The 14138-nt window shown below is 42.8% G+C and overlaps 1 protein-coding gene across 1 annotated transcript in view; it reads left to right on the plus strand.

The window, feature by feature from the left end:
- Positions 1 to 14138, plus strand: part of cspg4 (chondroitin sulfate proteoglycan 4) — a 72604-nt gene that overhangs the window by 43128 nt on the left and 15338 nt on the right. Inside the window, exons 2-6 of the mRNA XM_030096610.1 lie at positions 1518 to 1681; positions 3478 to 7032; positions 8837 to 9025; positions 9201 to 9476; positions 13783 to 13959. Of these exons, the coding sequence (XP_029952470.1) occupies positions 1518 to 1681; positions 3478 to 7032; positions 8837 to 9025; positions 9201 to 9476; positions 13783 to 13959 (4361 nt within the window). The remainder of the gene's footprint in view (positions 1 to 1517; positions 1682 to 3477; positions 7033 to 8836; positions 9026 to 9200; positions 9477 to 13782; positions 13960 to 14138) is intronic.

The raw sequence follows: 14138 nt of genomic DNA on the forward strand, positions 1-14138 counted from the left end.
CACTTGTCTCTCTCTGCATCTCGATCTGAAATACTCCAAAGCATGATGTGCTCAGAGAGTGAGCTTCTGTGTCGTGAACTATGACCTCTGTGAGGCTGAGTGGGCGACCGATGGGAAGCCCCCTGTTTTACATCTTCTGGCTCAAGCCCGCGGAAAAGCCATGTCAGGGAAACAGGATCTTGGAGGAGGTCCAGTTTAATTTCAGAGCGCGTGCACTGGGAAATAATTGACTTCTCCCCGGTTTACATTTTGTCAGAGGCTCCAGAGAGCAAAGTCGGAGGCAGGTGGCTGCATTTGCATATCACTGAAAATGAGGCAGCTCAAGCCTGGGAAATCCTGCGCCCCAAGACTCTATACGCCCGGAAAAACCTCCGCAGGGGTAATGACTGATGTCTCAGTGAGAGAATCCTTTTGAGGCCGGAGGAGCTCCTCTTTAGCCAGGAGCAGCTGGGGGACAACTGATATTATAGAAATCAGTTCATGAGAAAGCTTCAGGGTGAAGAGAGATGCAGAGAAATCGCTCACATAATGGGTTTCTCCTGACTTTATATTGGAAAATCTCAGTTTGGTATCATACCGCTATCAGATTAGCAGCATTTAAAAACCAATCATTTAAATTGTAACATGATGACGAGTGTAACCACTTAGCTAGTCTGAGGAATAGGTTATGTTTCTCTTCTGGTCCTAACACAGGAAGGATAAATGTTGATGTTAGCTGACCAAAAGAGAAAACGTGGCTTCATGGTGGAATCGTGTTCAGGATGATTACGATTTTGATTTTGATCCAATTATTAACAAGATACTTCCCAGGTGCTGTAAATACCCATAATTATAGTTTATTCTGCCCTCATGTGCGTAGCTGTGGTTTGACAGATTTCTCAGTTGTAGCAAAGCAGTTAGCATCACTGATATTCAAGAATCAAAGAGCAGTTTGCTTTGTGTGCTTGACTGCTGGATTATGACAGAAAAAATGGTATTTTCTGTCTTTACCTTTAAAATCTATAAGAAGACCATGTGTGTCTTTTGAGAATGCAGCCCCGAACACATTAGTTGATGTTAGGTTTACAACAAACTGTCACGTTCAGATAAAGACTACAGTTTAAACAAGAGAATCAAAATTATCTTTTGGTCACCTAAAAATAATGTCTACATTTACAGTTCTTGATTGAAGAGTTGGAAAGGTGTTCAAATCATGATCTGAAAGACGATGCAATCAATTCTACAACATGCTTAATTTCAAAAATGCAACCCAAAAACATTTCAAAATACCCGTCTCGTTCATGTGAGAGAATTGAAACTGTGGCACTCTGTTGATTTCTTTCTTTTTCTGCTCACTTTGTGTGAATTGTTACCATTTTGTCCATCTACAAAGTGCTTTACCTTCATATGTGCATCAATTTTTCACATCCAAACAAGCCCATTTCTGGCACTGGTTACGTAGCAACCTCCAGGCTAACATGATGCCTCATCCTCATCTTCACATGCAATAACCTTTACTTCTTTTTTTCCCCCACCAGAATCATACTTTGGGGACAGCGTCTGCAGTTTACAAGCCTTCCAAGACGTCTCCACCTTCCACCTGTCACTTCAGATCAAGACAAGCCGGCGGAGCGGACTGCTGCTGCTGGCTGCAGGGATGGAGGACTACCTGTTCCTTGAGCTCTACAACGGGAAAGTACAGGTGAGGGATTATTAACCATGTCAAACTTTCTAAAACTTCACAGAAAACACATGTGGTAGTTGACTTGACATGAACTACTGCGCTGAAAGATGAACCCTGCATATTTCAGCAACATTAGAGGCACATATGAGCAAGAATGAAAAGCTACCATAATACAGCAAGCCTCACATGTACACGTTTTAGTCTTTAGTTAAATTCAGTAACAATGTTACAACACAGTTGAAGTGTAGCTATGTTGAAAATTACAGACCTCTGTCATTTTAACTTTGAGATCTTGCACAATTAACGGCTGACTATATACTTCTTAGCCCCACTGTATATAAAGGCCCTTCCAGATAATCAGATAATGTGTAGAGTAATAAATCTATATTTTATGAAAATAGATACAAAAAAAATATCTATAGCCAAGCATGCACCCACCTATCTAGAAATGCATACTGATACAGTCACATACATAAATTCAACATGTCTGAAAAGGGGTAGGAAGCAGTAAATTGTCAGTATCAAGTATCAAAACTGGCTGCCTCTCTGCCCTCAACAACATATTTAGGTTACACAAGGTAACTTTCACTAAAACGGCACTAGCCTTCCTCTGGGAAAGCATCTAACACCGGCACTACCAAACCTCTGCTGAGGGTGTGTGTCCTTTTTTAAAGCACTGCTGCACATCCAGACAATCACACAGGTGTTCCTCATCAACCATCCAGCGCTGTTTCAGTGCAGTTCACTTAGCTTCACCTTTCCCTCCAAGAGGTCAGCTTGGCTTGACAGCCGGTAATAGTTCTAATTATTATAAAAAGCAATAAAAATTTCACACACTCATTGAATTATTTCCAGGCACATAACTGAGAGCCTTATAGGAGGTTGATAGTATGTGTCGTTATGTGTCGTTGTGTCAGTTGAATAATAACTAATTGATTCATTCACTCAACTCACTTAAGTAACAAAGACCTAATGTAATAAGCATAATTTCAAGTTTATGAAAATTCATATGATTTCATAGATTTCATACTTAATAAATTAAATTGTTTAAATTGATCAACTCTGTTGTTTTCTACAGTTGTCTCACTAAAGTCATAGCTGTTTCAGATAATATATTGCAGCTTCATACACTTGAAGCAGCGAAAAGCACACAAAGCAACGATTAATGCTTTTCATATGGCAGGAAAATGCTGCTTCACTATCAAAAAATGTGAAATTTCAGAATTTGAGGAGGAAAAGGAGACAGGATTTATCTTTTATAGGGATATCAGACACGCTGAACAAATACAGTCAATGCCGTATGACAATTAAATTGCTTTTTCTGTCAAGCATGTTGAGAAAAGATGTCGGTGTTATTGAAAGAAGCTTCAGATCTCTGAAGGAGTCAGTAAAACTTCTTCAGCAAGTTCATTTTAAGGACATAGTTATTCCGACAATGATGCCATGACTTTATTTTTCTGTTGCTGAACCTACAGCGTTAGGATATTTATTGCTACACCGTGTCATGAAAAGTGATTTATTTGTATTTTATGAATGAACAAGTTAATATTTCATATTTGTTAAGTGAAATATAAACAAAACAGTAAAAATCTATACTTTTTTGTTAAAGGTGAACCTTGGTACATTCTCACAACCCCCAATGTGTTTTCATGCAGTACTGATACGTCTGCTTAGACATCAGTACATTTCAAACTTTAAATACCCGGGCCAGATTCGTCCAGTGTGCCGGCAACGTTTATATTTTTAAGTTAAAAATTTCATAACACATAAATACATCTCTGCCAGCACTAAATGATTCTTCTGTTTTTCCGTAGGCACGAATGAACATGGGAGCTGGTGAGATAACCCTGACCTCGTCACAAGGAGTACAGCTCAACAACCTTCTTTTCCACAAAGTATCACTCACCCTGCAAGATGGCAAGCTCACTATGATCATCGACGAGCTCTTTCCAACGTATGTCCCGGTAAACGACGACGGTGAGGAACTCAACATCGATCTGGGGCTTTGGATTGGAGGAACAGCAGACCTGGATACTCCCTATCTCAGCACTGCCATCCCCCCATTCCGCGGCTGCATAACTGAAGTCAAATTCGAGTCCCATCAGTTTGATATTCTGAGCTCAGCCTTTAAACAATGCCAGCACACAAAGGAATCCTGCAGCAGCGAGTTTGAGGCTGGAGACGGGGAGGCAACCAGTTTCAGCACACCAGATTCTTTTGTTTCTTTCCCCACCTGGAGTGGAGCAAGCGGCGCTCCAAGAGCCTTGGAGTTTCTGATGAAGACCACTATCGAGGATGCTTTACTTGTTTTCCACCCTGGCCGAGATTCAGACTTCATCGCTATTGGAGTTGTGAAAGGCCACCTCAAAGGTATTCTGGACCTCGGGAACGGTGTTGAGGTGCTGGAGAACACTCAGGTGCAGCTGGATGACGATCAGTGGCATAGAGTCAAGGTTCAAGTGGCTGACGATGCATTTGTTCTCAATATAGACAGCCAGTCCGCCACCCTTCCTCTTGACTCCTCACAGACCCTGGAATTGGTTGGGAATCTGTATTTAGGAGGCATCCAGGCAAAAATGAAGGAAGTGTTTAGAGAAAATGGTCCATTAAATCGTTTTGATGAGGAGGACATGACATCAGAGTCCTTCATTGGTTGCTTAGGAGAAATCAAAGTAAATCAAAAAGACAGAAGTCTGCAGGATGCTTTGGTGACCAAGGATGTTCATGTTAAATGTGAGGGAGAGGATTATGACTACTCAAGTTATTATGATTCTGAGACAACCACAACATCCCCACCTGTCCGCATCCTGTATGGAGATACGGACTTGAATGAACAGCAATGCATCCCAACAGATGACACACTAGATATATTCAAAAACGTAACAAAACTTCTCGATGTCAGCCCACTGCTCGTGCCAGAAGGTGGGGAGGTTCTTCTCGATATCAACAATTTGCATCCTACATTTGACCTTGGTGCAGCAGGACTACGTCAGTCTCAGATTATCTTTACTCTCATGAATGATCCCTGGTATGGCATAGTCGATATGAACATCAACACAAGACGCACTCAAAAGTTCACTCTTCTAGATGTTATCAATCAAAAAATCAAGTACATGCATGATGGCAACGAAAGGCACCAGGACCAGATCCAGCTTGAGGTGATTGCCCATGGCAATGAAGATGTTCCAGAGTGCTTGAAAACTCCTCATGAGTACATCCTCCCTGTTGAAATTCTCCCTGTTAATGATATCCCACAACTCAGTGGAGGAGAAATCACCGTCACAGAAAATGGCAGAACCCGTCTGAGTCCCAGTCTCATCAAAATAATGGACTCTGATACCAGATGTGATGAACTAGTTGTAACAGTGACTTCAGATACTTCTATGGAGGTCGGTTACTTAGAGAATAACCAGCAACCAGGAAGAAGCATTTCCGAGTTCACTTGCAGAGAATTGAAAGATGGAAATATCTATTTTGTACACAGAGGAAGGAATCATGCCGAACTTACCTTGAGAGTGTCAGATGGACAGTCAGTAAGTCATTCGACCAGCTTTGCAGTGTCTGTGGCGCAGCCCCATATGACGATTGTCACCAACACCGGACTTCTTTTGCAGCAAGGAGGCAACGCCTCCATTGGCATCCAAAATCTGGCTGTTCTCGCTCACCCTCGCAGTGGGGACATTGTGTACAACATCACACAGCCTTTGATGTTTGGAGAGCTTCTGGTTATGACAAGTGATGGGAGGTACAGGCAAGCCTCAACGTTCCATCAGTCTGATTTGGATCAGAAACGCCTCATATACTTCAGCACTGACTCAAGCGACCAGGAGGATGTTGTGGTGGAGCGGATTCAGTTCAACGCCCACCTGGGGCAGTTCTCCCTCTGGAACAACACCTTTTTGGTCAAGATTATTCCCGCTAAAGTGAGAGTTTCTAATCTAGTGCCACTGGAAATGGAGCCAGGTGAAGAGCAAACCATCGGATACACAGAGCTTCAGGCGGAAGTAAAAGATAAAAACCCTGATCCAGCAACTGTTAAGTATATCCTTGTCAAGCCTCCAACACTGGGTAGTCTTATGTTGTCAGAACAAGAGTTGGGTGAGGGGGACATGTTTACCCAGAGGGACATTTTGGACAATGCAGTTAGCTATCGGGTCCTGGTACGTAGAGCTGTAGCTAGTGTTGATGAGTTTCAGTTTAGGGTTTTTGCTGAGGATCAATATTCTCCAATGTACACCTTCCCCATTCAGATCCTTGCCAGTGCAGATGCTCCAGTTCTGACCACTGAGAGGCTGATTGTCTTGCAGGGGGGTGAGCAGACTCTGAACAAAAACTACCTTTGGATGCAGTCCCCAACCTCCTCAGATTTTGTGTATCGCGTCACTCAAGGACCAAAGTATGGACGACTGATAAGGGACTCCCCACCTGGAATGCCGAGATTTGAGGGAGCAATTAGAGTTTTTAGTAATGAAGACCTCCAGCTTGATAGGCTAATTTACAAGCATGATGGCTCTAAGACAAGCAGTGATGAGTTCCAGTTTGTCGCAAGCGATCAATCGGAGGATGCAGACAATCCAGAAAGCATAAATGGTGTTTTCAGAATAGCGATCCATTCCAAGAATGAGCACGCTCCCGTCAGGATTGTGGATGAAGTCTTCAATGTGGTCCGCTACGGTCAACGGTTGCTAACCACAGATGTCATCCAGTTTAGGGACGATGACTCGGGCTTCAATGACACTCAAATCGTCTACGCCCGTGAAGGGATCCTCTCAGGAAATATTGTGTCAACATCCAATCCATCCCTGCCCCTTTTCCGATTTACACAAGCAGACTTGCGGGACAAGAATGTCCTGTTCATTCACCATGGAGCTGATCGGGAACGCTTCTCACTCCAGGTGTCTGATGGTTACCATAAAACCACCGCATTGCTTCAGATCCAGGCAGGCGAGGCCTACCTGCGAGTGGTGAACAACACAATCATCGTCATTGATCATGGAAGCACCAAAACCCTCAACACAACACTGCTGAGCGCTGAAACCAACATGGACATCAGAGATGACAGCGAGATCACGTTCCAGATTACGTCGCCACCCAGCGATGGCAGGATTATCGTGAGTGGAATTGAGGCTTCGGAATTCACACAGGAGGACTTGAAAAAAGGAGTTGTGTCATACGAGCACAATTACGAGAGTTTGAGATCCAAGGACTCCTTCAGCTTCACGGTGCAGGCGAGAGGGCACTCTGAGGAGGGCACGTTCAGGATTAAAATATTCAAGCAAGGTTACTTCTCTGAGCCTGAGGTGATAACCAATGAGGTCATCATTTCTTATGAAGGAGAGCACACGGTAATCAACCAAGATCATCTCAAGGTAAGCCTATTGATTCTCTTCATGCAATGTACTGAGAAGAACTGAGTTACTTTCGCATGTGATCAGAGGCTACACTGAAAAAGATTCATGTTGAATTATTTCAATTTCTGACAAATGAGCAAACCTAAACCTTTTTTTTTTTTTATTTGGAACAATAAAATTTTGGAACAAAAAAAAAAAAAATTTGGAACAATATCAAAATAAATGTGCAACAGCACCAGGATTGACCATCTCTGCCCGTCAATCCTGGTTTTCCTCAGTGAAAACAGATCACATGACTTGTGAGCACACTTTACTGTTTTGGAGTGTTGTCTGTAATTTGCATTAGAACCACATGAAAGCCAAGCTAAATATGACTGTACAGTTGCTGCTTTTAATTTGTTTTATGTACTAAATTACACTCTATTAAGTGTGGAAAACAGAGCACTAAGTATCCCCCAAGGAGCTTCCTGAAGCCCGCTGTAATTCAAAAGATGAGCCAGCCTGCACTTCGTCTTGAAAGCAATTAATGAGGTTTAAATTGCTCGTCCATTCATAATACAATCTCTCTATATATATACATATCTGTGGTTTTTTGACTTTCATTAAAATTAAAGAACAATTATGAAGGTTAAATATTCTTCCTTTCAAACTATTTCCATGTAAATTTCTATTTTCTCAGGAGGCATTGCAAACAACTGAATAGGTTAACTGGAGACATGAACACTTCCAGCAGACCTTTTGAATCTCATAAAAATATATTCTAAATTTGCAGTGTTGATGACTCCACATGCGCCAAAAAAAAAGTAAAAAAATAAAAAATAAATAAATAAATAAATTGAACACTGACCTTCACAAAGTGACGTTTACAAGAGATAAAATATTGACTATGCTGGGAGCTTTACCGCTGTTTCCCTATTATGAAATGAAATATAATAGCACGATTGTCTGTAATATATTGCCAAATGAGAGTGTAGTTGCTAAACACTGCGAGGCTTCTGGCTCCAGGGAGCTGATTAAAACCTCTCAAAGTGGGGTGACCATAAACTCGCCTGAGTATAAGCTTGCAGTGTGGCTTAAATGTTGCCACATGTCCTGATGTCTCCACTCCACATTATGTACACTGCAGAAGGGTTTTCACATGCGCACTCCATACTAAGTTAACATTGCACTCAGAATGCAACAAACTAATTATATGCACTGGCACTCATGCGCCATACTGTTTCAGTTCAAATAGGAAATAACAATGCCATCAATCTAACAGCAGCATTAACGGGCTGAAGTCGATTTCTTCCCAAGTTTTCTTCATTACTTTTATTTGTTTTGCCAACTGTCACCGGAGAAATGCTGTTTTTGTCAGCTCTGAATAGCTCCTCTCAAGGGAATACAGAATATACTGGTGTCCAAATCCAAAAAAGAAAAATGACATTTGCACAAATAATAAGGTTTCATATGTGGTAACTGACATTTACATGATTTATTGATTTTTCACCACCTTTTGAAACTGGATCAAAGACAAAATAAAGGCGACCCAGATGCTGAAATCCACATAAAGCGCATTGAACTCAGTCTCCATACATTTTCAGTGTCTCAGCAAAAATGCAAATATATGAACTTTGAATAATAGGCTTATCTGTTCTCGAATTTCAGGCAATTACTCAGTTTTAGTGCCTAATCTTCTGTCTTTGTTCAACTCTTGTGTTAAAAATAGCATTAAAATCAGTTGCAGTAGTTTTTTTTTTTTCAGGAATTGTGCTGCATTTTTAAACATTAAATGTTGAATATTAATGTGTTAAATGTGGGTCTTTTCTGCCTTTGCGTTTAGGTGGAGCAGGCTGATATTCTGCCAACAGAGATGGTGTTTACGATTAAAGAACCTCCGCGTCTCGGACACGTGGTCAGGCTGACAAACAGCTCGGACGGCGCCGCCTCGCCCGTCCTCGACTACATTCACTCCTTCACTCAGGAGGACATTGATCAGGGACACATTCTCTACGTGTCTGCATCCATCCAGGTGTCTTACCCTTTAATTTATTCGGCTGTAATAAATCAGACGTGGCAGCGCGGTTCCTTTCATATTCACAATGAGAGTGAAATCAGACGAGAGGCCACAGCAGATTGACGGGTCGAACATCCAGGGTTTATTTTTCGGTTTGTCAATAATGTGCTTCGACATCCATCTCCTTCAGGGCAGAGACACTTTCCGAGTTGATGTCAGTAACGGCTTCACCTCAGTGGAGGACCTGCGCGTCGCCGTGGACGTCGTCCCGCAGCTCATCCCCCTCCAGACCTTCAACTTCACCGTGAAGGAGGGCCTGAGCAAAGTCATCAACACGGCAGTCGTCAACATCTCGCATCCCTTCTACACCTCTGCCAACATTGAGTTTGTTGTGGACGAGGCGCCGGAGCACGGGGAGATCCGCTACGTGGATGGAGACGAGCTGCCTTACTTCTCCTGGGAAGACGTACGTAGAGAAAAACCTGGCCATGAATTCACTCACCTCGCAACAACAAACGCTATGCAGAGCGGCTGAGTGTCACCTCTCACTGTCATTTCTTATCTCGCACTTTTTCACTTTTCACTCAATCCAGATGAGGTTTAAGCAGAATAAATAGAAATTCAAGGGTAAATTCTTTGAAGGAATACAAGAAAGTCTGCATAATCTGCAAAAATATTACCATCTTTTTAACCATTTGGCTTTCCTCCCTGCTTTTTTGAAGTTCCATTTTAAACTTCAACATTTGTTTTTTGCCTGCTTATTGCCAGAAACAGTTTGTTTACCGAACGGCTGCTTTCACCAAATGCTGGGCGTGTGTGTGCCACATGTTCTTCTGAAATATGAAATGCTCAGTCTAACTCTGGAAGGAATTAATTTGCCCAATTGTTTCTTTCTAACCAAAGAGAAGGAGAGGGAGGGCCTACACCTGAGTTCTACTAATGATTCATGAGTTTGCCACTTTGGGTCTGAAGAAACACACACACACACACACACACACACACACACTCGAATACCATGTCTGAAGCTGCATTGTATTACTTTTCAAAACTGTAATTCATAATAACACCGGTGTTTTCTGTGGTGCTCTGGTTGATCCCAAAATTGCAAGTTGGAAGACAAAATGGACACATTGACTAAAACTGTTTTGATGCTACTTTTTGTGCATAAAACAGCTAAATTGCATTTTATTCCACTGCATCCATTCACAGGAACACCATGTCTTCTTACCCACAAGCTGCACAGCGACAGTATCAGTCTTTCAAATGGTCCCACAAACACAACAAAACATGAAAACGATATGTGTCACATGTCAAGCTGCACACAGACATTGATCTGTAATGTCCTCAAAGCTGTTTATGTCACGCAGGATGTTCGTCTTTTACCACTTTGACTCCTCAAGTTTATAAAGAACTCAGTTTCTGAGGGCAACAAGAACTAGAAACTTAACAAATCGGTCTAACAACGAGTGTGAGCGTTAAATTAAATGTATTATGCATGAGAAACTCAATTCTTGCCCTCACATTGGCGAAAGTCTCCGTGTTTAAGTGTGTAACCAGGTTGCTGTCACACAAGTGTAGCAGAACTGGAGCACAGAAACCTGATCGTTTGTTTTTTTAGGGCCTTCATATTGACCTAATGCAGTTCTGCGACCTTTCCCCTAACCTTTACCTAATTATTTGCTCGAAAGTCATTTCTCAACCATCAAATACAATAAATTTGCGTGGGGCCTTGCCTCCGGTTTTTAGAGACAACAAAAACTTGAAACTATGACTACACACCTTCACACAAAGCTCCAAATGAACTATAATCCACGCTTCATCCCATTCTCATAACTCCCACAACTAAAATATGTTCCCCTCATGACGACCAGAGCAGGATTACCGCAGCGAGGCTTCATCGTGGAACTTTCCTCAGTCACTCCTGTTCTGAGTTTGTTGTGTGTTACATGATGGAGAGGGGCTGAGGGGACTCTGGCGTCCAATGCTACAGCTATCTGGTCTCCCTCCCTATGGTTCAAACACCCCAGCTTTAGGAAAATATGAAAGATGCATGAGTAGAAACCAGTGGAAAAATCTCATGCATTCTGAAAAGACGAGCATGGTTTGAGACACATATCTTATAGCTCCTGCTTCAAGCTCTGGCCTGCTCCTCTCTGCTTTGCTGAACCATTGTGGAAAAACTGACGGTGCCTTTGGACCGCCTCAAGCCAAAATAAACTGGCCCAGTATATTCCTATAATAATGTGTGCACACAAACCTCCTGCTTTCCCCTCACGCTGCCTCTTAAAGGCTCGGCTCAGTCTAGTGCAGAGCAGCAAAAAGTGAGCGTAGATGAACATCGTCTGGCGCATCATCAAGGAAGCCAGAAAAGAAAAAGAGATTTTAAAAAAAATGAAGCCATTCTTCATGCTAGCAGTCAGTGTGTGGAATCTTTTTGCTGCTATACTCACTCGCCGTGAATCACAGTGAGTCAGTCGGTTCTCCCAAACAAGAACCAGAGAGACTCATGTCCGCCGACCGCAAGTATGTAAAGAAAACGTCTGCTCCGTCCGGCCCACGTGCGTCACATCAGCAGAAAAACGCTCGGCTCGACAATACAGGCACCAACGATACAGTGACAAGAGACGCTCTGCTCTTCTACACCTTCATATGAATCGGGTCCAGTTCTCTATTGGGTCCCCCTTTCAAAGTCCACTGCTCACTTAACTTCTGTCCATAAACCGTTTTTTCTGAACAAAGTGAGAAAGCTCCTGCGGTACAGTCACGCCGAGCAGGAGAGTTTGCATCAGTCAAAAGCTGAAAGTGAAATAAATTGCACCGCCTGTGTTAACTCACGCATCAGTCTTTCTCAGAGCTGGCCTCGTGTCCAACAACCCACCCACTGTTTATTATCCCAGCCAGCAGACTGATTGTCTTGCAGACTTTCCCCGATCGGTAATGATGATGGGGGTTGTTATTCCAGAAGGATGCCAGTCATATGGGATCCATTTGGCTCTTCCTGCTCCTCAGAAAGCGGGTCCCCTCAATCCCAGCAGCTTACTGGCATTTGTCTAGACAAACGTCTCGCTGTCCTCCTCGCAGAGAAGCACTCTTGAATCTCCGTTAATTTCTCACAACGTATCAGAAGAAGCAATTATGTAGTTAGACTATTTGATCCGAGTCAAATTTCCCCATCTTAAAAATAGGAACGAGCGGAGCTGAGTGCTGAGATTGCTCTTCTGTACGCAGGAAGTCAACAGAGTTGTCCTGGGCCGGCCGCAGGTGCTGCTTTCCATCCGACTTGCTTTGACAATGGTTGACTGATTCCTTTGTGCATCTGGATCCTCTCTCGGTTTTGTCCCACAGATGAGCTTCTCCTTGTTCTTGTGCTGCTGTCAGATTTTAAAAGCCTCATTAAAGCTCCAAACGTTGAGACGCTGCCTCAGATCATCTGCTCAGCACCGTCCAGAGATACAGTCTGGCTCCAGGACTGTGTGCTGTGTCCTCCGCTACAAACATTTTTATCTGCATTCATGGCTGATTTATTACTCTCATATCTGATCACTGAACTTTAGGAATTGGCCAGAAGATAGTTAGCTGAGCTAGGCAGTAAAGACTATAAAAAAAAATAATGAAAGAAGGAAATGCACTCACCAGCAAGGCTGAAGTGATTTTATCTTGTTTGTGTAATTTATGCAAAAGAGCGGCCTTTATGCTGCGCCAGGCGAACCGTCTCTTTCTGTCTCTGTCTCTTCTGTGACACCTTGAACAAACAGACCTGAGAACAGTATTGATCTTCTCATCTAACCCACGACAAGAAGGTGAAAGAGCAAATTTATAGACTGCTTTTCAAACCTGGAACCTGCTCCGGAGTGCAGTCGTGACGTATTTCCTGAAAACCTCGACACAGTCCTATTTTAGATAAGTTCAAGTGTTTTATAGAATGTTTTTTTAAAAAAAGCAAAAGATATGTGGTCTATATTATATGAATTTTATACATAATATCAAATTTTGGAAACACTGAGCTGAATTTACATGAGTTCATTGGTCTTATGTATTGTGGACGTCGGTATTTCTTTAAATCAAGTGATATGAAGGAGTGGAATGAAAAACAGTAAAAGTAGAGTAGATATGAAGTAGTTATTAAGCTAATGTTTCTGTGATGGTTCACAGAGTGCCGGGTGTACGGACTGACCTTACATCTGTCATGTAGTTCATAAGAACCGAGTAACCTCTGGATTAGAAACTGGAAAAACTGTTTTGGATAAATCTAAAACTAACAAAAGGTTACCGGTCACTTAGCAGAATAGAAAAAGGTGAAATTCCATTTGTGTCGCACACTGAAATTCAGAAGAGTTCAATTAAATTAAGAGCTAAAAGTATAAGATTTAAAGATACAGGTAGAACATTCTCTTGGCTGAAAGAAAAAACAGAAAGTTCTTTTGTCTTGTTCTGAAAGAGCTCAGTGTCGGAGCCGTCTTGCAGTCTGGAGTTTCTTCCAAATATTTGGTACATGCAAACTGAAAGCAGCTTCTGCATGTTAGGCTTTGAATCTGGGAACAGAAAGCATGTTTGATCCAGATGGCCTGAGAGTTGTGGATGGATCCGAACAGAGCAGACCTGAGATGTTGCTTTGGGCCGAAACCGTCTGCAGACCAGGAGCAGCCGGCGGGAAAGGCCTGAGAACCGGACTGATCCCGTCCACTTTCCCTGTGCTAACGAGGAAAGTAATGACAATAATAAATCCACAACAGTCGGCTGAGTGACGCCTGGTTTCTCTTTGTCTCCTGCAGATAAAATCTGGACACATCTACTACATGCACGACAGCACGGAGAGCACGGAGGACAGCTTCACGCTCTCCGCCTCGGCCTACGAGATCGAGCGCCGCAGCGTCCCTGTCACCGTCTTCGTCACCGTCATCCCGCTCAACGACGAGCCGCCCAGACTGACGCGCAACACGGGACTGGAGGTACGGCCCCGTCTCTGCATTAGGTGTTACTCTTTCCTTTCCTCCGGGGCACTCAAGGCCACGCGAGCTGGAAATGCTGCTGGGGCAAACTCTTTCATAGCTATAAACTGTAAATGTTAGCTAGCTGGCTACTTTTTTCCACTAAACTAACCGCACTCTTCATTCTGTGTGAGGAAAAA

Source organism: Salarias fasciatus, chromosome 7 (genome assembly GCF_902148845.1).
Source record: "Salarias fasciatus chromosome 7, fSalaFa1.1, whole genome shotgun sequence".
NCBI lineage: Eukaryota > Metazoa > Chordata > Actinopteri > Blenniiformes > Blenniidae > Salarias > Salarias fasciatus.